The sequence below is a fragment of the Notothenia rossii genome (assembly GCF_949606895.1).
Source record: "Notothenia rossii genome assembly, chromosome: 4".
Taxonomy (NCBI): Eukaryota; Metazoa; Chordata; class Actinopteri; order Perciformes; family Nototheniidae; genus Notothenia; species Notothenia rossii.
The window spans coordinates 56,092,633-56,117,882 of record NC_136902.1 but is presented as its reverse complement, the minus strand read 5'-3'; the positions used below and the strand labels follow the sequence as shown (position 1 = coordinate 56,117,882).

Genomic DNA, 25,250 nt, shown 5'->3' with positions numbered 1-25,250 from the left:
TGGGTTGACCCTTTTAGGTAAGGTAAGGTGAAAGCTACTGGTTTTGTTGTTTACCACTGTCGGCAACTCTAGTCTGCTTAGTAAACTAGACGTGTGTAACAATGTAAGTTAACGGTTAATGACATTATAACAATGATGGTGCTACAAATGGGTTTGCATAGTGCTTCTTATCTAAATGTGTGTTTTCAAATAACTTTTAATTGACTCACATTAGTAGATGTTGTTAGCCTACTACTAGCTATGTATCTCTGTTATCTTCTCTGAAGCTCACAGAAAAAGGTGTTGCTTTTTTATTCGTCTGGGTCATTCGATAATATGAATCTTCCCTGACTCACTCTCACTGGTAGTGGAGCCAAAGCTCTTGCGTCCCTGTCAGTGGAGGAATAAGTATTCAGATGCTTTGTTTGAATGTAAGAACAAAAGTATTATAAGCAAACTTTTCTTCAATTATAACAAGTAAAAGTAATTTGTGTGAGAAAAAAAAAATCCCTTTTGTGTGTTTATAATTATATTTATATATGTGACACATTTCTAGGTAATATTGTTGCATCAAGTGCCTCACAATTGTACTTAAGTACAGTACTTGATTAATGTACTTAGTTACTTCCCACCTCTGGTTCCTCTCTAATGTGATGTGTTCCTCTGCTCAGACAGGCAAGCCTTCTGCTACCAGTATCAACTCCATAAGAGTTTTGTTCAAGTTGTTTTGCTTTGAATGCTACATATTCCACCTAAAAGGCATCATCTGCTAATTTACACTCAATGCAGATATGGTGGAAAGTAGTAATGTAAAGTCAAGTGGTACTGGAAACTCTATACTTCAATATGTTTCCTCCCTTAGGCTTAAAAAAACCCCATTCTGATTACATTACATTACATTACATTGCATTTAGCTGACGCTTTTATCCAAAGCGACTTACAATAAGTGCATTCGACCAGGAAGATATTGAACCGACAATGGAAAATATGATATATGTCAAATTGCAAAATGACTGTTTCCTAATCCAGACTCACTTTCCATATAACTCAGCATAGTTTGGCCTCCAATATCATGCTGGAAGGTTTTAACTTTAATTTTCTTAATTTGTATACCTCTTGTTTCCCCTGGGATCTGTTTACAAGAGCCTCAAAACAAAGCAAATATTTAGCTTTCTTTAGACAAGATTTATGGAAAAAATTTCAGCCAAAATATGTTGAATAGTTTGTTTCCCGCATGTGCATGACTTGAACAATTACAAACTGTTCTGCAAGATCCCAAAAACGTCCAGGGCCCGTTCTCTGTTTGTTCCTAACCAGCAGCGTTAATGAGCTGTGAGAAAATGCTTTTTCAGAGAAACTGAAGCTCTACACTGCTGCTGTCAGCATTCAGGCGTCCATACTTCCTCTCTGTTTTAAGGAATCAGGAATCACAAGACCTGAGATTCCAGTAAAGAGTTAATTCTGTTGGGGATGTTATTTTTGGTGCTCAGCTCCCACAGCCCTTCGTGCCAGAGATGAGCTGTGCAGGCTATTCTCTCTGTGGAACCTTCCCTTTGTCACATCTGTAAAGAGGGCAGGGACAATGGCTGGGAGATTGCTCTGTTGTGTCATAGCTATGTAGTAGGGCTGTGCCTTGAGTGATGTTGCAATAGTCCATACATTGCAATTTCATCTTACGTTTGACAAATTGTGCAGCCCTACGATGTTGCTACATGAAGTTAGATCAAGCATATTTATGACTATCACTTATGCCACAAAAAAAAAAGTGTTTTCAATATTCAATTTTCAAATGAACTTTATATATTTCCTCATATGTTAACTTGTTTAGATCCCCAACTGTACCCTGGTTGGCAAACATCAGTGTAACTGTAGTAATGACATTTAATGTAATGAAGTAAAGATGGTTACTTCCTGCTTCCACAATGTGAACGTTTCCTGTCATTCATCCGATCCTACCCACGAGTCATAAACACGTGATGTAACATTTAGTTTTGTTTTGTCTCAGAGCTGCATCATCTGACCGGAGCGGACTCTACCCATATCATCCCAGCAGATGTTATTCTGTCTGTGACAATGAAGACTGACATCCCATACAACCAGGTAAGGACCATAACTCTATTAGATCAAAGAGTTTTAAAAAGCAAAAATATTTTCAATCAGTTCTGTCAAGTAAGGAATACCAATCTTTTACTGGGTCAAACAGGGGTAATGTGACAATTTGGCTAATACTTAAAAATGTAATAGACAGATAGAACTTTTTGATGTTCAATTCTGACGTTCAGGAAAAGGAACCAACAAAAAATGATTAAGTAAAGTAACCAAAACAATGTGTACTGTATTTAAATACAATGTGCTGTGGGAAATTCCTTTCTGTACATGTCAGTAGTAGTTACTCAGAGCAGATGAGACCATGTGGTCTGTTGAAGGATGATAGCTTATCTCATGTCACAGTGTCAAATTCATTTCATACTTACTTTCATTTTAGAAAACCTCCCTAGCATACAGAGTTAATAAACAAATAATGCAATGTATTTCACATTTGTAGGTGGTATTACCCTAATAACCTTTCGCTGTGGTGGAAATGAGGTTATCCATTATGAGGAGTGATGAACAGGGCTGAGGTCAAATAGTCCAAAAAATCCAGTCCAGTGTCTTTTCCTTAACACTTTAACTTAAGATCAGTGAAAAGTGTCATGGGGTTAAGGAAAGATGTAAAGCAGAACTCATCAGGACTTAGAGAAAGACAGCCAAAGTCCGAAAATTATCTGACCCCAGATAAACTACATCTTTCCCAATATAGACTACTAAGAGTGCATCTAGATACTTCCTGTGTATTTGTATCATGTTGTTTCGGAGACCTGGCAAAATCAACAATACTTTTTCACCTTAAACCTAGCCACACCCCCAGGCTATGTTTACCTGCAGAAGCCCCGCTCCCTGGGTCGGGGTGGTGGGCTGGCTGTTATCCACAGAGCAGAAATCCCAATAAAACAACTCCCTGTTGCAAATACAACCTCTTTTGAGTGTATTGCCTTTTCTTTGGCCGGATCATCACAGCTACAGGTTGTCCTCATATACCGCCCCCCCAAAGCCTCCGCCATCTTCATGTCTGAGTTTGCTGAGCTGCTCACCTTTTGTCTGCTCCAGATCTCCATCCACATTACTGCTTGGTGACTTTAACATCCATGTCGACTCCAGTACATGCACCTTTGCCTCTGAATTGCTCTCACTACTCGACTGCTTCAACATCACACAGCACGTCCAAGGTCCCACCCACACCAAAGGTCACACGCTGGACCTAGTGTGCTCTATAGGCACCCCTCCCTCCATCTCCAGTGCCTGGACCTAGCTGTTGCGGACCACCTTGCCATACTCTTTACTGTTCCTGTCCTCCTTTCCACTCAGCGGGCAAAACGCACCATCACATTCAGGAACACCAAAACACTGAGTACACCAGCCCTGACCAGCACGATAGCAGCCAACCTAGCCTCCATTCCCCCTACAACCACAGTTGATGGCCTGGTTGCTCGCTACAACTCAGCTCTATCCCTCAGCCTTGACTCTCTAGCCCCCCTCAAAACCCGGACTGTCTCCTTCACCCGTACAGCCCCTTGGTTCACCACTGAACTCTGCGCCCTGAAGGCTTCTGGTCGTCGGCTAGAGAGACTCAAAAAAAGAACTGGACTCACCGTCCACCGCGAAGCATACCAGGACCATGTAAAGGCCTACAAAGAAGCCCTCTCCCTGGCTAGGTCTTCGTACTACTCCACCCTCATTGGCATCCAACAATCCCAACCAAGAATGCTGCTCTCAACCATAACCCAGCTTCTCCGCCCCCTTGACCCCCTCCCCATCCTCCAGGTGCTCTCGATCTCTGCTCAAAGTTTCTAGATTTCTTCCAGGCCAAAGTTGATTCCATCCACCAGCAGCTTCTTGTGCCTGCCCCATGACCAAATCCGCCTTCTACCATCTCAAAAACATTGCCAGACTCCGCCCCTCACTCTCTGACTCTGTGGCAGAAACACTCATACACGCCTTCATCACATCCCGTCTGGACTACTGCAATGGAGTCCTGTCCGGGGTTCCCAGGAAAACCCTGGCCAGGCTCCAATATATCCAGAACTCTGCCGCCAGGCTTCTCACCCCCACTAAGCCATGGCAACATATCACCCCCACCTTCATCCACCTCCACTGGCTGCCGGTCAAGTCCAGGATTCTCTATAACACACTCCTCCTCACGTGCAAGTCCCTCCATACCCTCGCCCCCCAGTACTTAACAGACCTCCTACACCCCCTCTCGGAGTCTGAGGTCCTCAGACACGGGCCTGCTCTCCATCACCAGCTCTCGCCTTCGTACTGTGGGTGACCTGTTCACCATGGCCTTCGGACCTTAGTCCTTTCCTGGTCCCCCTCATTGTCTGTTTTGTTTTGTCTGTCCACCATGTACAGCGACCTTGGGTCCCGTGAAAGACGCTTTATAAATTCCATTTATTATTGTTTCATGCCGGCTTTATAAACGTGGACAAATGTGAAAATATATTACTTCATTACTAAGATTGGAATTTAAATAAAAAAAGGAAAGTGAAAGGAAATGGTTACTGAGGGTGCTCCTGTTCACTCAAATTAATCAACACGAATCACAATTATTATAATTGGTCAAACTATTTGAATAAATAATACTTTATGCAGTATTGTATGGTTAGGCCTATATATCTTCTACTGTATATATAATCATTCAAACAAAGAAAAAAGTAGCTTAAGTTACATCACACAATTCAGTAAACACTTTGAAATGTCCTCCTATTCTGATAATTGTATAGTAACTAATTAGCATAACATTCAGTGTTTCCCTTAGGATAGAGTCATAGCAGCGGTGCTAAGGCACGTGGGCCCAGAATAATTTGAGCGCGGAGCGCGTGGAATTTTTTTGTGTGTGCGCGTGCAAAGTGCGCCCCGCCAATTTGTTTCTATGTGTCAGCACAAGAAAGGCTCTTTAGGCCTAGTACCAGGGCCGGTTCTAGACAATTTGCTGCCCTAGGTGAGATCTTAGGCGACATTTTATGTGTAAAGATAAATGAAAAATCTCTACAAAAGACAAATGCACTGCAAAAAAAGAAACTTATTGACATGGGTAATAGACGTCAAAATGGCTTCAAATGTATTCAGTATTGTATGAACATATTTGAATTGGGGGGTGGACTTGATATCCTCTAGGGGGGTCTGTCCCACCGGGAAGATTTTTTTTTTAACATTTTACAGTAAAAGGCTTCAATCTGGTGCACTTTGAGCACACAATTACTAGAGATCCGATCTAGGGGGCACAACTGTAAAACGCCCATATGAAAAAGATAGGTTTACATTTTAATAATCAAATAAGTATGTGAACATAACCAATAACCTACCATAGCCAATAACAAATAAATGTAGCTTATTTTATTTTTGTTGTTCATTCATATCTTATTTTACCTAGTTAATCTAGTGCCCACCGTACAGGGCAAATTAAACGTGTAACCGGGGTGAAAAGGGTGTTAAATTTACTTAATTATGAATGTTGTTACATCAAGGCCGAACATTTGGATGAGCGGCAACGGTCAAAAATGTTTTTTCCCTCCCAGAGCTACCAGCGCAGTGCCCCCCAGATCTGGCGCCCTAGGCGACCGCCTGTGTCGCCTATGCCAGTAACACAAATACTACAAATCTACATAACAAACAATCAAAAATGAAAAAGGGTCGCCACTTATTATTTAAAAAAAAAAAAAAAAAGTAAAACAATTTTTTTATTTTTTTATTTGGGTACCTGGCTGGCGCCCCCTAGCAGCGGCGCTCATATTTCAGCAGCGGCGCTGCGCCGCCACTATTTGTATATAGCGGAAACACTGAAATTCATAGCTCACCTTTTGGTTCAAGTTTAACACCTATAAGGACTTGGGCAAGTAATGGCATAAGATGTTACATGCTAAACTTACATGATCTGTGTTTGTCGGTCATCAACGTTTTTCTCCATGAACGGCTGAATGGTGCTTCACTTTAAATGTTGCAGTCACAAGGAATTGTGGGAAAGCATTATCTCCTTTCCTTTTCTAAAGGATGGTCCAGTGTATCCTAAGCTGAAGGAGATAACAAAGGAAGCATTACAACTGCACAAAATACTTTTCAAACACAACCCCTCCCTTGCTCTTCCTCCATTAAGATTTATTTTTGAACCATAGTAGTTTACATTTGAATTAAATATAACATAAAGCACCAATAATCACATCCACAAACGCGTATGAGTGCTACAGTGATTGTGTTCCCAATGAGATAAATGATCTCTTGTTGCAAATTGTAAATGTGTTAAGGTTGAAATTGCATTCCTCCAAATGTTGTATTTTTTTATGTATTTTAGAAGTTGTATGCTCATCATTAATGTGTTTTCTGATGCCTGCAGCTGGTGGACGTGGAGAGGAGGAGACAAGAAACCAACAGGAAAGCACAAGTGGTGAGTCACACACACACACATACAATTATTTACTCCATGTTGGTCAACAGCCGCAGCTTGTAAGTGTCACCCCCCCCTTGCAGTATTCCAGGTGTATTGTAGCTCTGGCCACTGTGGCGGGTCTGCTGCTGGCTGCCACCGCCCTCTACAACCTGCTGACCCCCAGGGCCCCCCCCACCCATCCTGCACCGAGCAGCAGCCTCCGTCTGCCCCAGGCCCCGTCCTGCTCAGACCCCTGCAGGTAACACACAACTGCGCACACACACACAACTGCGCACACACACACAACTGCACACACACACACACACACACACACACACACACACACACACACACACACACACACACACACACACACACACACACACACACACACACACACACACACTCCATTTTAAACCACAGCTCATAGTTTACGTTCTCTAGCTGCAAAGACGTTGTTCAGTCATGATGAAGCTGCAAGTATTTAAAACTTTATATTATTCAAGGCACCTCTTATCAATGTTGATTCAAAAGTTAAGCTTTACAGTGAATTCCATCAAAAGATCTATAACAAGCAAGCACATTTATTTTTTGAATTGTCTTTGTACAATTAATTGTGGGAATGTATGAACTTAGTCAGACAATTTTAAAGTAAAAAAATAATGCCATACAGAAAAACATTTAGTCAATAAAAGATAAGATGATGGCAACAAATAAATATAAATGGAGGGCCCAGAGGAGTGAACTGTGGCCTTAAGATGTGCTGTAATCTGTGTTACACAGAGGCTGTTTCAAATTAAAAGCATGAGATACAAATGGGAGAAAAGGAGTCATGTTGCTCTGAAGATTTGTAGAGGACTGCATAGTAAAAATGAATAAACAAATAAAACATTTAATCGAAGTGACAGCTTACCTTAGAATTAAAAAGATACCCTCAGCCAGTGTTTCTCAAAGTGGGGGGCACGCCCCCCCTGGGGGGCGCAGAGGCATGACATATTTTCACATATATATATATATATATATATATATGTATATATATATGTGTATATATATATATGTGTGTATATATATATATATATATATGTGTATATATATATATATGTATATATATATATATATATATATATATATATATATATATATATATATATATATATATATATGTGCATATGAACTCAGGGCCGGTCCGTAGCACTGGCGTTGATGTTCGCCTAGGGCGCCAGATCTGGGGAGGCGCTGCACTGGTAGTTCTGGGAGGGAAAAAAACATTTTTCACCGTTGGTGCTCATCCTAATTTTTGGCCTTGATGTAACAATATTCATAATTAAGTAAATGTAACACCCTTTTCACCCCGGTTACACGTTTCATTTGCCCTGTACGATCGGCGCTGTAAGTGATGAAAATGGGGGATGTTGGCTTATCTGGCGCCCGCAGCTCACAGCCAAAGTGCGAGTGAACGGGAGAGAGGGAGGGTGCACCGGTACCGGCGCTGTTGTTATTAGAATCTGGTGCTAAGCTGTGCTAACGGATATAAGAAGAAGATGTGTCTATAATAATGTGGAGGGAGAGTCCTCTCCAGTCAGACTGAGAGGCTGATAACTACAGCTCAGTGAGGTAAGGACTCTTGAGTGTTTAGATACTTTAGTAACTTTAGTCTAAGTTCAAACGGTTTGGTCACAATTTATGTAAACACATATTTCCAAGGCACTCCTTTATAATTATTGGAATAAACAGGTTTGAAATCATTTCAATGTATACTATAGGACAGTAACCAAAAATATCCTTTAAAACTTGAGAGATAAAAAAAAATGCATAAATAAATAAATGTTAAAGTAAAATAAGATATGAATGAACAACACAAATAAAATAAGTTACACTTATTTGTTATTGGCTATGGTAGGTAATTGGTTATGTTCACATACACTTATTTGATTACATCCACTTGTCTAAGATGACAACAGAGACTTTCGACCCAAAACCAGCTGTTGACTTGTGGATGCAAGCAGCTAATCGCAGACTCAACCAGAGAGAAAGTAGTAGGCCTATCATCAGCTACCATGTCTGACAAAGAGGAAGACAGTGAGGAGAACAGTCAGGAGGGTAGTGATGACAGCGTGTAGGATTACTGGTTGTGCTAATGTTTTCTTGTGTTCACCTCTGCATGTGTGTTCTGTGTTCACCTCTGCATGTGTATTCAGTGCCGTGTGTCTGGCAAATATAGTCAAGACCCCCTCAAAATGTACGGTTTATTTCATTTTAAGGATGAGCACCAAGCAACATCTCCAGGTACTCCTTTGAGAACCAGGGCAAAAAAGTTATGTGCACCCCTGCCTATATGCCATGAGCTGATTATCGAGCCCTAAATGAGAGCACCCTCTATGAAACGTCAAGCTACCCCACAGCACCTCCAAAAGAAAATCTCTTGCGCCGCCACTGAGCCTGCAACCCCGTTTTGAAGAAATGTGCATTGCAACACAGGCTCATTGCAGCCACTAATGCTGTGATAAGACACACTTTTGTGCCAAATATCAGCATTTTCTTTCTTTTCATTTTTTTGCACAGATTGCAAAGTGGCAAAGTATTATAACTTATTGTTCTAGCAAAGGGATTGCCCAATTGTATTATGGGTTTTTTCTTTTTGGACCACACAGAAAAACCTTTTTTTTTCTCCAAAGGGAGGGCCTGATGGAAAAAGTTTGAGAACCACTGCACTAAGCCCAGCTTTACACTCTATATAAAGTTGACACTTTCTAAATACATTTAAAACATAACAGTGTTTCCCCCCCCCCTCAGGATTGTTCTGTTGGAGAGCATCCCTGAAGGCCTGATGTTTAACTCCAGCACCCCCCACCCCTCCATCTACCAGGCCTGGCTCAACCTGATGGCCGAGGCCCGCAGCAGCGTGGACATCGCCTCCTTCTATTGGACGCTTACTAACAAAGACACTGGCACTCATGAACCGTCGGCCAATAAGGTCAGCCCGAGCTGTGAATGGCCAAATGGCAAAGGATGAGTTTATCTCCTCAAAATATGTGTTTGATTAACATTACCTGACATTTACCAATATAAAACAAGAAATGTGTTCTATTTTTTTATTATAGAAGCGTAAATAACATTTAACGTTCCGGTTGTTTTCTTGCTGTTCGCAGGGTGAGACTGTTCTGAAAACACTAGCTAAACTCTCCGGGAAGGTGTCAGTTCGTATCGCAGTGAACACACCACAGCACAGTCAGCCGCAGGACGACCTCCGACTGCTCAACGCCTCAGGTGACACTTTTACTTTGTACCAACGAGTCGAGACAAACGTTTCAGCTGTTGAGTCTACAACTGTAGGTCTTGTTTTTTTAAGACGACATTTAGCTTGAATTTGAGAGCTGACAGTGTAAGAGCCAGAATCTGTATTTGTTTCAGAAAATAACCAAATGAGTTTGTTTTATGTTTTATCAAACATCACTTGACATATACACTCACTGGCCACTTTTTGTAGGTACACCTGTTTAACTGCTCGTTAACGCAAATATCTAATCAGCCAATCACATGGCAGAAACTCAATGCACTTAGGCATGAAGACATCATCAAGACGACCTGTTGAAGTTCAAACAGAGCATCAGAACGGGGGAAAAAGGAGATTTAAGTGACTTTGAACGGGGCATGGTTGTTGGTGCCAGACGGACTGGTTTGAGTATTTCAGAAACTGCTGATCGACTGGGATTTTCACACACAACCATCTATAGGGTTTACAGACAATGGTCCGAAAAGGGGGAAATATCCAGTGAGGGGCAGTTCTCTGGGAGAAAATGCCCTATTGATGCCAGAGGTCAGAGGAGAAAGGCCAGACTGGTTCAAGGTGATAGAAAGGCAACAGTTACTCAATTAACCACTTGATACAACCAAGGTATGCAGAAGACCCTCTCTGAACCTCAACACGTGGAACCCTGAAGCAGATGGGCTACAGCAGCAGAAGACCCCACCGGGGGACCCTCCTGTCAGATAGGAACAGGAAACTGAGGCTACAATTCACACGGGCTCACCAAAATTGGACAATAAAAGATTGAAAAAAATGTTGCCTGGTCTGATGAGTCTCGAATTCTGCAGCGACATGTGGACGGTAGGGTCAACTTTGGCGTAAACAACATGAGCATGGATCCATCCCGCTTTGTATCAACGGTTCACGCTGGTGTTATGGTGTGGGGGGTATTTTCTTGGCATACTTAGTACCAATTGAGCATGGTTTAAACGCCACAGCCTACCAGAGTGTTGCTGCTGAACATGTCCATCCCTTTATGAACACAGTGTACCCATCTTTTGGTGGCTACTTCCAGCAGGATAACGCCATGTCTCGAATATCTAATTATCTCCAACTGGTTTCTTGAACATGACTTCATGAGTTCACTGTTCTCAAATGGCCTCCACAGTCACCAGATCTAAATCCTATAGAGAGCACATTTGGGATGTGGTGGAACGAGAGATTCACATCATGGGTGTGCAGCCGACGATCTGCAGCAACTGCGTGATGCTATGATGTCAATATGGGCCCAAAATCTCTGAGGAATGTTTCCAGCTCCTTGTTGAGTCTTTGCCACGAAGAGTTAAGGCAGTTCTGAAGGCAAAAGGGGGTCCAACCCAATACGAGCAAGGTGTATCTCATAAAGTGATCGGTGACTGTATATATTTCGCAACCCTGTCTCCTTAAAATTACATTCCCACAGAACTAAACTGCATTCACAATTACGTTTAGCTAGAAACGTATTTTCTCCCACGTTACGTTCGTTATGAGCGTGTCTCAAATACGTTTATTTTCTACATATCTTCTAGAAAAATATTTTCTCCCAAGTTACGTTTCGCATTAACGTAACTTAAATATGTTTATTTTCTACATATCTTTGCCATTTATTGTCTTGCTTATAATAATGATAATAGTCATTTAAAGATATTGAAGAGTTTATCGCCGGCCACTAGAGGGCAGTGTCACTGCTGTCGCTGCCCGGTTATGCCGTGCTCTGACCCGGAAGTGCCGAGCGGCCATTTTAGTTCAAACATTGTTCATGCACTCCGCCTCGAGTTGAGACGTTCGTCCACTCATTCATGTAAGACTGTTTCCACTATTATATTATACCATATATTATACTATATATATATTATTCTATTATACTACTATACTCTGTTTCGTGGTACATATTTGTGTTGATTGAATTGCATGGATGTAAGACTTTGTCAGCTTATCTTGCTGCATTATTCTGTTTTAGGGTGTCGTCATCCTTGTCAATAAATCACCGAAACTGACATTGAGGAGTGTGTTTCTTCATGACGACACCATGGTCGTTGTTGGATGCCCTGTCCCCGGCTGCGAGTTCAAATCCGATGACTTGTCTGAAGCACTCGTCATTGCTATATTGACGATTCATGGATGTAGCCACCAGCACGCAGCGCCTGTCATGGCCGCGCCAGCCCAGGCCCCAGCCCCTCACGGCCCGAGACTCGATCGGCCCAAAGTTGATGTGGGCGTGTCAATAGAGGAATGGAACGTGTTCATCCGCCGTTGGAATGTATTCCGCGCCGGCTCAGGCATAGGGGACGCACAGGCCCCCTTCCAGCTGTTTCAGTGCGCTGGGCCTGTACTTGGAGACAGCCTGTTGAAAGCCGTCCCCGACGCCGCTTCCGGACCCTTGCCAGACCTGATCACCGTCATGCGTTCCCTAGCTGTCATCCCAGTTGCTACATGCGTCCTGCGCACCGAACTACTTCAGTTACGCCAGGAACGCGACGAGACATTCCGCGCATTCGCTGCCAGAGTGCGGGGTAAAGCAGAGACATGCGCATATAATGCGGTATGCGAGTGTGGTAAGGACGTGGACTATACCGACCACATTATCCGCGATGTGCTGCTCAATGGCATCTATGACTCGGACATACGCCGCGAGACGCTAGGGACAACTGACGTCCTGGTCAAGCCAGTTAATGACGTGATTGCACTCGTCGAGAACAAAGAGATGGCCCGTAACGCTCTCCCGTCGTCCTCCCTATCAGCCATGTCGTCATTCCGGCGCTTGAAGACGACTCCACAGGCGAGCCCCGCCCCGAGCCCCGCGGACGGGGCTAAACGTGCCTCGTGTCCGGGATGTAAGAACGTCTTTAATGTCTTCACGGAGGGGCCTCGCGGGTGGAATCCTAAGCCTCACCAGGTGTGCATCGGCTGCTACAGGGCCCGCCGACAACAGAGGCGTCAACAGCCGTCATCCGACAGTCAACAGGCCGCCATGGGGTCGGAGCTGGTATCCCAGGTCTCGTCGGTGCAAGCTGGAGCCCGCCCTGGCCGACGTCGCGGGAGCCTTCGCCGACGCCGCGCCCCTACGTCGCACGGCTGTGTCGACAGGCCTTCACCTATCATACTCGAGCACCACATCTTCTCCAAGGGCGAATGGAGGCGAGCCAGGCTGAGAGACCACCCCCGGGCGTTAATCACCATCTCGATGGACATGCCAGTCGGGCCGAGGGATGGCACCAGCAACCGGGGCTCGGCCGACGGAGCTCGAATATCCGCCGTCGCAGACACTGGCGCGCAGTCGGACCTTTGGTCTCTGGAGGAGTTCCTGGCCTGCGGTTTCGCGCGGGACGACCTGCGACCCGTCAGCCTCAGCCTGTTGGCCGCCAACCGCTCCCCTATAGCCATCGAGGGAGCGTTCTTCGCTAGGCTCTCGACGACCTGCAGCGGGGGCCGTACTACATCCTGCCGTTCCATGGTATATGTGAGCAGCTCAGTCCGGGCCATGTACCTCTCCTACGAGTCGTTGCTCAACCTCGGCCTCTTGCCCATTAACTTCCCGTCGGACGACGTTGCAAGGGGGCCCAAGGACAGGCGTAGCCCTGACACGCCAGTCCAGCCCCTGTCCATCAATGCGACGAGGTCAACCAACGGCGGCTGCGTGGGGCCAAGTGACCCCGGGGATGCCCAATGCTCATGTCCTCAGCGCACGGTCCCCCCGGCGCGCCCCGCAGCACTGCCGTTCCCTTGTACGCCAGAGAACAATAACCGGATGAAAGGTTGGCTACTCGGGAGATATGCCTCGTCGACATTCAATACTTGCCCCCATCGGGCACTACCATGCATGGAGGGGCCGCCTATCGAGATGCACGTGGACCCCGCAGCTACGCCTAAGGCATGCCACACCGCGGCTACGGTGCCTCTACACTGGCAGCGGAGGGTTCACGATGACCTCCTGCGGGACGAAGCCCTTGGGGTCATTGAACGCGTGCCGTACGGCGAGCCGGTGACGTGGTGCCATCGTATGGTAGTCACTCGGAAGCACGACGGTTCCCCCCGCAGGACCGTGGACCTCTCCCCCCTCAACAAGTTCTGCCAACGTGAGACCTTCACCACTGAGTCCCCGTTCCACCTCGCACGCCGCATCCCGAAGGGCACCTGGAAGACCGTCACGGACGCCTGGAACGGCTACCACAGTGTTCCCCTGCGTGAGTCGGATCGCCACCTCACTACCTTCATCACGCCCTTCGGCCGTTGGCGCTACACCAGGGCACCACAGGGTTTCCTGTCGTCAGGGGATGGCTACAACCGTCGGTTTGACGCCGTCCTCTCGGACTATGAACGCAAGGAACGTTGTGTGGATGACACCATCCACTATGACACCGACCTGGAGCAACACTGGTGGAGGACCATCGACTTCCTGACGCGTGTCGGCCGATCGGGGATCGTGCTGAATCCGGACAAGCTTCAGTTCGCGGAGAGGTGCGTCGACTTCGCTGGCTTCAGGGTGTCGGAATCTACCATCGAACCGCTCCCAAAATACTTGGACGCCATCCGGGACTTCCCCACCCCAGGCTCCACGACGGACATCAGGAGTTGGTTCGGCCTTGTCAACCAGGTGGCTAACTACGCCCAGTTGCGTGACACGATGGCTCCATTTAAGCCGTTCCTCAGCCCACGCTGTGCGTTCCTATGGTCCCCCGTTCTGGAGGAGGCCTTCCAGACGTCCAAGCAAGCCATAATGGAGGCCATCCGCGAGGGCGTGGAGATCTACGACATGCAGAAGCGTACCTGCCTCCGCCCTGACTGGTCCATGCGTGGCATTGGCTACTTCCTGCTCCAGCAACATTGTCTCTGTGCCTCGGGCATACCGGACTGCTGTCCAGGAGGGTGGAGGGTCACCCTCGCGGGCTCGCGTTTCCTGTCCCCTGCGGAGCAGCGCTATGCAGCCGTCGAGGGAGAGGCCCTAGCTGTGGCATGGGGCCTGGAACAGACGCGGTACTTCACGCAGGGGTCCGACAACCTCGTCGTGGTCACCGACCATAAGCCGTTGGTGAAAATCTTTGGCGACCGTACGCTGGATGAGATCACAAACTCGCGTCTGTTTAGACTGAAGCAGCGCACCCTCCCATGGCGCTTCGACATTGTGCATCTGCCTGGCAAGAGCAACTATGCCGCTGATGCCACGTCGAGGCATCCTTCCCCCTCGGGTTCAGCGAACGGCCTCTCATTGGGGCTGCCGAGCGGGCCTGACGCCATGGAGTCAGCACTCATGGCCTCCATCCGCGACGACGCACGGGAGCTCGGAGCCGTCTCTTGGCCCCTCCTCGCACGGGAAACAGCGGCTGATGGATGCCTCGGCCACCTCCTCCAACTTATCGAGCAAGAGGGTGGGATTGACGTTAACGACCCTGCCCTGGCGAGTCTGTCATCGGTCTGTGAGTCCGTCTACGCCCAGGACGGCGTCCTGCTCTATCGGGACCGCGTCGTGGTTCCCCCATCTCTCCGTGGGAGGGTCCTTCGGCATCTCCATGCCGCTCACCAGGGGACCTCAGCCATGGGGCAGCATGCCCGAGCCATAGTTTACTGGCCCGGGATGTCCGGGGACATTCAGGCCACCAGGGACGGGTGTGCAGACTGCAACCGCAATGCTCCGTCACAGGCGGCTACACCCCCCCGGCCGTCCCCATCCCCGTCCACGCCATTCGAGGCGGTGTTTGCTGACTTCTTCGACTATGGGGGACGTCACTACCTAGTTGTCGGGGATCGGCTCTCGGGCTGGGTAGAGGTCCTGAGCTCTACGGCGGGTACTGCCCTGGCGGGCTCAGCTGGCCTGGTCCAACACCTCCGGTCGTTCTTCGCCACCTTCGGCGTACCGGAGGAGCTCTCGAGCGACGGTGGTCCGGAATTCAAGGCGAGCCACACCGAGGACTTCCTCCGCTTATGGCACGTCGAACACCGTGTGTCTTCCGTTAGCTTTCCGCAGTCGAATGGGAGGGCGGAGGTTGCGGTTAAGACTGCTAAGCGCCTCTTGATGTCCAACACCGGCCCGTCGGGCAGCCTTGATCAGGACCGCTTCCTGCGCGCTATGCTGCAGTTGCGTAACACGCCTGACCCCGACTGCGACCTCTCGCCAGCACAGATCATCTTCGGCCGCCCACTTCGTGGCTCGCTCTCCTTCGTGAACCGCCTCGAGAAGTTCTCGAACCCGCATATCCGCCTGCTATGGCGCGAGGCATGGGCGGCGAAGGAGGACGCCCTTCGGACCCGTATGTCCCGTACCACCGAGTCTCTGGGGACTCACTCGAGACCGCTCCGCCCATTGGCACTCGGCGAAAGGGTATTCCTCCAGAACCAGCAAGGCCCGAGCCCCCACAAATGGGACAGGTCGGGGATCGTGGTGGAGTCGCCGGGCCACGACCAGTATCGGGTCAGGGTTGACGGTTCGGGACGTCTGACACTGCGCAACCGGCGGTTCCTCCGTGCCTACACGCCGGCCACACCCTGCGCCCGCGAGCAGTCGGCTGCGCCGTCGCCGCCGCCCGCTGCCCTGGGTCATCAGCCCCCACCTATCCACCCGGGCTGGGCGACGCCCCAGGGGATTGCTCAGCGGCCGGCTGTCGGGCCCCGCGACTCGGCTATTGGCGCTTCCCACCGACGCCTGCTGATGGGGCGTCCTCTGACCTCGCTGTTCCTACGGGTGCCTTCCTGGGTGCACCGCTCCCGGTGCCGCAGTCGCCGCCGACGGTGCCCCAGCCGACTCGGCCGGGCCGCTTGAGGAGGCCGCCTGCACGTTACGAGCCCGAGTCTGGCAGCTGGATACGGGATGTAGACCGTTAACCTATTCCGGCCCATAGCTTTCCGGTCTGGGGGGGATGAAGAGTTTATCGCCGGCCACTAGAGGGCAGTGTCACTGCTGTCGCTGCCCGGTTATGCCGTGCTCTGACCCGGAAGTGCCGAGCGGCCATTTTAGTTCAAACATTGTTCATGCACTCCGCCTCGAGTTGAGACGTTCGTCCACTCATTCATGTAAGACTGTTTCCACTATTATATTATACCATATATTATACTATATATATATTATTCTATTATACTACTATACTCTGTTTCGTGGTACATATTTGTGTTGATTGAATTGCATGGATGTAATACTTTGTCAGCTTATCTTGCTGCATTATTCTGTTTTAGGGTGTCGTCATCCTTGTCCATAAATCACCGAAACTGACATTGAGGAGTGTGTTTCTTCAGATATCATTTTAGAGCACACATTAGAAATCAGCAGGCGAGGCTGTAATTTCGCCAGCTGTTACTCTCATGAGCGAGGTAGAAAATAATAGTTTTAACATGCCAAAAAGCTGCTGTGTGATTTATTGCGCCTCAAACATTAAAACAAATCCAGAGTTACGTTTTTTTGTACTTCCTCTAAGAACAAAGGAAAGTAACAGTAGATCTCTGTGGCTTCAGGCTTGATCGCCGTTCAAATGACAGCGTTGGTTTCCCCAAAGGTGGGCGGGGCTGTAAAGTGACGTAGATTTTACTCTCATATATTATTCAAAACCATTCTATTTATTCTCACGTAAATTACAGGCCAGTGTTTTATCTTTTTATTTATTTGTTTTTATTTTAAATCTTATAATGTCAGACTTTTTTTCCCGTCTGTGAGGAAAAGAAATGGGGCTCAGAGCCTCAGAATACTGAAATCTGTATTTTTTTTAAAATATTTTTTTCCTTCTAATTTGTTATTCTTTTCTAAATAACACAGTTATTTACTCAACAATAACACACAATTATCCTTGTTTTTATTTATTCGTTTAACTCTATAATCTTCGGCTTTTTAGCATGCTTTTTAGCCGTAAATAAAGTCACCGGAATCAGACGTAGGCCTATAAGGGACATTTCTAGCGATACACACCACAAACCCACTGAACAGATTACCCAAGATCCTCAGCTTGAAGCTCGTTGATTGGATGTTTTAGCCGCAATGCATGTTGGGATATGATGTTAATGCGATATGATATCCGAAAAAATTTAAAATAATAATACTTTATTCCGAGTGTGCTTGCTTTTCTCTTTGGAAGTCATCACATAACTGCATTGTAATACACGGTTCGGCTGCATTAAATATTACACATCTGTCATAGTTCTTTATTTATAGAGCCCTGATGAGAAGACTTCTGGACAAACAGGAGAACTTCCGCCAAAACTGAATATCTGACATGGATCATAAATATATCAACAATTAAACAACATCTTGCATTTCTTTTCACAAAGTACGTTTCCTTGCAGTATCAAGAGTAATTCGGCTGACTTTTATATTTGATCCAATTGGTAGATAGGTTATATTTACACCATAACGGTGCACAGCTGATAGAAAAGGACTTGTCGTTTTTAAAGATATCACTGATTTTCTTTGAATATAAGAATGTAAATACTGAGTTGAGAGAATAGTCAGGGGATTTGGGTGATGGGAGAGACATCTATGGAATCACAATTTCAATAGCTTACCATTAAATGATTCATATGCCTTTCTGTCTGTGATGTTTTACAAATCAGATATTAATGTGTAGAAGTAAAACATGAGAAATTGTATAGCAATATTCTGTAAAATTATGTAAAAACATGAATAAAACTAGTAAACTACACATCTTCAGATGTTATACATACATTATTGTCCTACATTAATAATACAAAGTTATTATTAGTATGCTGTGTGTACCTTGTGTGCACCGCCTAGTGGTTAAAGCATGTTATTGAATTATTTTTGTTGAATAATGTTATTTGATGAAAAAAATATTAAGAGTACATACTTTCATAGGGGGAAAGTAGAAGGTCAATGATAGAAATATAGAATATAAAAAATCAAGAAGATACTGTAACAGTGATGCAAATTAGTCGCTTTTCGGCGCCTCCCGCTTTTTTAACGCTGCTTTGGGTGACTTGTGTAATTCGTGGAGAACCGAAGAGTTTTCGTTTTGGGGGGGGGGGGGGGGGGTGGGGGTCCGTTAGTCCGTCCGACTGACGGACAACTTCTCACTTCAAAAAAGAAGAAGAAATCTAGATCGCCAAATAATTAAACAAGCGAGTGCCTGTTTTTCCTGGCCAAGGACAGGTTCCTTGAACACAACACGAGCGTAACATGTCTTCACGTAGTTATGTCTCGTCTGAAAGGAGTGTAGACTAGACTTAAGTTCTTACGGAGAGCACCGGAACGCCGCTCCAGCTCTTCAAAAATTGCAGTACCCATAAGGAGCCGTACACATGCCGCAGTGTTTGCGTGGCTGTGTCTTTAGTTGTAAGCACAGTGGCGATCTGTTGTTATTAGCATCTGGTTAGCTAGCTATGCTAACGAAAACGAAGAGCTTTTCTACAACCGGGTGGAAGAGAGCTCTCTCCTGAGAGGCTCAAATAACCTCAGCTCAGTGAGGTTAAGACACACCTTGATATGATCATTATAATTATTAATGAGACATTAGAGACTAAATGAAAAACAGGTATAAAATAAAAATGACAGTAACAAAAAAGTTGTTAAAAATAACAAGAATAGAGTTTAAAAGGGGAGTGATTATTTGTAAAATATCCAGAAAGAAAAATCTGCTTACAAATGGGTGTTGAAAGATGTAGCCATAGATCTGCTCATGTTGTTCTCAAAGTGCACCAGATTGATGCTTTTAACTTCAATATTTTAAAAAAAAATCTTCCCGGGGGGAGCATGCCCTCGGACCCCCCTAGAGAAGGTTAGGTCCCCCCCACTTAAATCATGTTCACATGGATACTAAGTACATTTGCGCACATCTTGTGTCCATACCTTTCTGTTTTGGTGGTCATGCCACACCGTGCATGCATGCATGCATGCGCGAGTCATGGTAAAATATCTGGATTAAGAGGTTGCGTTTTCTTTGCACAGCATGAAAGAAAGGCCAAATGAATTGTCTGTGATTTTAGTTTTTTTAAGCAGAGGTTGAGTTCAATAATTTGTAGGGACCTCGGAGGATGTTGTAAAAATTGAAAGGAAAAAGGTTCCCCACCCCTGCTGTAAATAATAATAAAAACCCTTGATTTATAACTTAAAATATCTGTCTCCTATTGATGTGAGTATATTATAAATAATAGCCAGTTAATTGAAGCATTATATTACAGGCCTTTGTCAGATGGTATATTACGCTGTTTCTTTCTGCTTCGAATAGTTCTCTCTTTTTTCACCATACCCGTGTTTGCATCACTGTGTAAGTAATCTCTACAATAATACAGTTTAGTGCTGGATGTACAAAGATATTAATATGAGGATGTGCAAAACAGACAAACTAATTAACCTTTATTTAAACATTAAAGAATACTTTAGGTTAAGGTCTTCTTTCAAATAAGAAAATAGCTTTGGGGGTATCTATTTACAGATAAATATTAAGCCTGTACTTAACGTCTAATATATTGCTTTCCTGCAATGTTAACTATGTTGAAGCACTTATTTTAACTGATATTATACACATTAATTATACTCTTATGTATGTAGATAGTATAAGAAATGTGCAGAATTTGACAGTTTAATGGTGGAGACACATATTGATAGATGTCTTGGAATGCACTTTTGAGGAACCTGTGACCCAAGTTTTTCATTCATTGCACAGCTACACCGTAGTTGTGTATATGATATGTCAATAAACCTTGGAAAATCTTGAAATCTTTAAAGGGATGTGCAAAAATAGCAATTATATACAGTTTTTATTTAACTATTAGTAGAGAATAATGAGTAATTAATATACTTTATAGAGATCTGCAGATAAATGTTTACTTCTCAAGCACCAACTATCAAATATCTCTCCTGATTGTTGGTACTTGACAATCACCTTTCCCTGAATTTTACTCAGGTGTAACTAAAGTCTGCTTTAAGGGTTGTTTATATTTCACATCATTAATCAGAATCTGCAAAGTAACTCAGTAGAATTACAAAGTAACAATGAGCTGTCATGAGGGTATATATTAATGCTGCCCATTATGGATACAAGCGATTTCCACCCATTTAGTAATTACATGTTTTAAATGTGTACACACCAATGTGTTTCCTATCGCCTAAACCTCCAGGGCTGTACACAGTTTAATACTGTCAACTTCTAATTTTGGGAAAAACTAAAACGTCTTTTAAAACTACAATTCCCAGTCGAGACGTGCTATAGAGAACATGTTGCGAAACACAATAGCCAGCATGTGTAGTTCTGGGGGGGCGTTCGTGGGAGAAAATACGTTTCCAGCTAAACGTAATTGAGAATGCAGTTTAGTTCTGTGGGAACGTAATTTTTAGGAGACAGGGTTGATGTTTCGATATATTTACCTTGGTCAAAAATATCAATCATCTCATGAGATAGATTTTTAACCCTATTGTAGAGCCTTATTACTTTCTTTTGTGTACTGTAGCAGAAAATCATAAGGTCGACTACGTTTTATACTCACTCTCTATGCATTCACGGCTGTCAGTGTCTCTGTAATTATGATAAATACTTTTTGTTTCAGGAGCTAATATCAGGGAAGTAAATGTGAAAAAGCTCACCTCAGGAGTCCTCCACACAAAGTTCTGGGTCGTGGACAAAAAACACATTTACATTGGCAGTGCCAACATGGACTGGAGGTCTCTCACACAGGTACATACACACACACACATACACACACACAGGTTATCAGTTAGAATTAAGTTTCACCAAATCAACTAACCAATTTAAGTATAGCTAAATACAGTAATTATGTATTTGTTTTTTTTTCTCTTATATGTGTAAATTAGATTAGACACATCCCAGGCAATAATGTGTTAAACTCAATAAGAGGGTGTCTTGTAACCGATCCAAGCAGAATTCTGTTTCTTCTGCTTTTAAGAGGAAGTTTGCTCAGTTGGTCACATGCCATGCAGAAAAAGCAGTTTAGAGCGCTGTGATATGAGACAGTAATGAGAGGAAATAGATGACGTTTATGAAGTTTCCAGTGAAGCCTGAGAACTTTCACATGGTCAAAGAAGAACATTTGAAATTAGATATCGTACTGGAGTTATGATCGGCGAGCAACATTAACAAAATAGTTTTTGTATGTGTTGCTTCGGCAGTTGTTTTACTCTTTATTGTCACAATTTTAAAATCCAGAAACAATTGAAATGTAAGATAATGTCCTGCTGTGGTGCAGGTGAAGGAGCTGGGCGCCGTGGTGTACAACTGCAGCTGCCTGGCTGCAGACCTGGGGAAGATCTTTGAAGCCTACTGGTTCCTGGGGGAGAGTGACACAGTGCCCTCACCTTGGCCCCCCAGCTTCTCCACCAACTACAACAAGGACACGCCCCTCGAGCTGCCACTCAACAACACGCCGTCCAACGTCTACCTGTCGGTGAGAAACAAACAGGGAGGGGGAGGGGATCTGTGAATGTCAGTATATTATTAGAAAGAGCCCAATCTGTTTAAAAGCTTGCTGCATATTGTCCCAAACTGACACCAAAGAACACGTCCCGACGGAACACGACTGTTGTGTCGCCTCACGTCTCCTGCGTCTCGGCCAACAGTCGCACTGGAACACACTAGTGATGTGTCGGTCGCGAAAGAGCCGATTCTTTTGAACGGCTCTTTGGTACGAACGAGGGGAACCGAGTCCTACTTGGTGAGAGCCGTTCTTGTCATCGTTCAATCGTTGGTCTGCTCACTGCTCACTGCCTGCCAAAATCCACTCGCCCTTAAAAAACTTGATTTTGTTCCCCGAACGTATTCTGTGAAGACCCGCCCCTACTCTGATTGGTAGGTTTCAGCACAAGGAGCGAGATAGGGTTGGTTTTAACCAGTGGTATAGTGGGGATTTTTTTACTGGGGGGGGGGTGGTGGGCGGACGGGAGACATATATGGACGCGCTCGTGAACTGTCAACGGGGGGGAGGGGCGTTTAGACAATATATTAATAAAGGGCGGTATCGCCTGTCAACGAACCAATCCGGCCTTTCTGCGCGACTATCACTGAAATGCGGGACATAGTCTCAATTTGTGGCACGCGGGACAAATAATAAAAATGCTGTGTGTGCACTCCCGCACAGTGCGGGACACCTGGTCACCCTACACACACACGGTGCTGCCCCTCATACACACACACACGCTTCAAATCAAGTTGCATAAATGCTTGAGCTACGTTTTTATTATAATTACTGTGAAATCTGCCTATTATGTTTTCGTCATTTTGACAACAAACACACACTTGCAACTGATAACACTGGCAATTATTTTAGATGTATTAGACTATTAAAATAAGAAATCATGCTTCAAATAAGTGGGGGTACGGCGTACCCCCGCATCCAATGCCCACTACACCACTGGTTTTAACAGAAAACGCGCGAGAGAGAAGTCATAACAAGTGGTACAGGACAGGTAGACGACGTGTTTTTCGGATGGAAAATGAGCCAAACGCGAAAACGCAGCAGCATTTGGATGCACTTCAACTAAAACCCAGGCAGTGATAAAGCGCACCATTTGTAAAGGCAAAAATATCCTTTAAAGCAGGGTCAACAAATAATTTCCATCGCCACTTAAAAACACATTATCTAATATTAAGAGTTGCATGAATTTCATTCAAGGCAAGGCAACTTTATTTACTTAACACATACAGAGGGAAAAGGCTAGTCACTGTGACCTTTTTACCTGTGCTGGACTATGGTGATTTGTTGTATATGAATGCACCTGCCTATTGCCTGAACAAGTTAGATGCCGCCTATCACAGCGCACTGAGATTTGCCACAAATTGTATAGCACGTACTCATCACTGCGAACTGTATACCAAGGCAGGTTTGCCATCACTTACTGTAAATAGGCTCAGTCATTGGTACAGGTTTATTTATAAAGCTTTGTTGGGTAAACTCCCGTATTATATCTGCTCTCTGATAACACAGAGAGTTGCAAGCAGTGATTGTCTGAGATCGCATGATGTAGCATTGTTAGATGTGCCAAGAGCAAGGACTGTCTTAGGTAAGACAGCTTTTATGTGCGCAGCTCCACTTGCTTGGAACAATCTTCAGCAAGAATTGAAGCTGAGCAATCTCATTCCTCTGCATGTTTTTAAAGCTAGGCTAAATTAAATGCTCGTTGATACTATGGGCACTTGTAAATGTCTATAACTATGTAAATGTATTCTGTAAATAAAATGTATGATGTCGAGGCGTGTGGTGCAGTGGGTTGAGCGTTGGTGTTTGGATCAGGGGGTCACAGGTTCAAACCCCACTGCAGTCAGCATGTCGTTGTGTCCTTGGGCAAGACACTTCACCCCAAATTGCTCCTGTGGGGATTGTCCACAGTATTGAGTATGTAAGTTGCTTTGGATAAAAGCGTCCAACAAGTGACATTATATATATGTCCTTTATTGTTTTATGTTTCATGTGGAACCTATATGCTGCAGGTCTCCCTTGAAAAATAGATCTATGATCTCAATGGGACCAATCTGGTTAAATAAAGGTTTGAAATGAAAGCTTTAGCGCAAGTTCAATAAGGAAGACCTAACCATGAGTCACTTACACGTCACTCTATTGCTCTCGCCCCCCTCATTAAACATGTGGGAGTCACCCCTCAGCAGCCAATTGCTGCACACGTTAAATTCCTTAAATGCCTGCTCTTCCTTCCTGTCAGTTGTCATTTCAGGAGACCACACGCAAACAGCAGCAGGGCTTCGTCCCAGCTCCAGGTATATATTCATCAGCTCCGCAGTCTTGCGGATTAAGCTACAGGCGGCGTTCCCTAGTTGGCTAGCGGTTCCAGCCGGCCACCCCGCAAACCCGGACGCGGGAGGAAAAGACAAGGATATTGGGCTCCACGGAAGTTCCTCCGGCTTAATGGAAATGGGCTACTTCAGGCAAACAATTGACGCACGCCTTCAGTCTCTCGAGAGGGCATCACCGGCACCAGGGCCGCTCAAATGCTGCGCTTCCGGCCTTCACGCGGAACGGGCCCTCATTGCTCGCGAAGCTTCACCCACTTCTGGCTTCAACGGCAACTCAAGAGGACCATCATACACGGTCAAATTCCGAACATTTAAACATAACCTACACTTCATTCTTTACTTTGTCCGTTGTTATATGTAGAAGATATTACTTTTTTCTCCGTCATGTTGTTTCCATAGCAACAACTTCAAACAGGAAGTTAACCTAAATTACATTTAAGACACTGAAACGTACGAAAGTGTAAACTGTGATCGTTATTCTCCCGTCCAGGAGAGAAGCTTTAAAAGGAGACTAAATTGAGTCTCTGAGAGGTTCAATCGGGTACTTTAATTATAAAGGGCGCTGGCGTATCACAAGCAGAATATTGTTCAGTCAGACAAACAGCTGTGATCCGCTCCTCGTGAGGGAAGAGAAGAGAACGAGCCCCTGGTTTCCAGCAGCAATAGGCTTGTTTGAGACAAGCGAGACCTGCGCAGACCTGCGCAATTTCGATCAACGTCTTGCTCGTGCGTTGCATGAGGGTTAGTAATTTTGTCCGACTTGCTCTGGAGGCTCGCTCACATGAGACGTTGAAATCTCGCGGGACAAAGACTCAGCCTTGAGAGCGAGGCGCGG

At 45.3% G+C, this 25,250-nt stretch overlaps 1 protein-coding gene across 2 annotated transcripts in view; it reads left to right on the top strand.

Annotated features, from left to right (window-relative positions):
- The window catches only part of pld3 (phospholipase D family member 3), a 41,208-nt gene that overhangs the window by 178 nt on the left and 15,780 nt on the right, over positions 1-25,250 (top strand). The window contains exons 2-8 of one of the 2 annotated variants that reach the window (XM_079674290.1): positions 1,985-2,079; positions 6,407-6,457; positions 6,541-6,698; positions 9,233-9,413; positions 9,589-9,706; positions 21,204-21,331; positions 21,861-22,058. In XM_079674290.1, coding sequence (XP_079530416.1) covers positions 2,053-2,079; positions 6,407-6,457; positions 6,541-6,698; positions 9,233-9,413; positions 9,589-9,706; positions 21,204-21,331; positions 21,861-22,058 — 861 coding nt within the window. In that variant the 5' untranslated portion in view covers positions 1,985-2,052. Of the gene's footprint in view, positions 1-1,984; positions 2,080-6,406; positions 6,458-6,540; positions 6,699-9,232; positions 9,414-9,588; positions 9,707-11,685; positions 16,726-21,203; positions 21,332-21,860; positions 22,059-25,250 lie in introns of those variants that run through there. The other variant, XM_079674289.1, reaches the window with a different exon arrangement.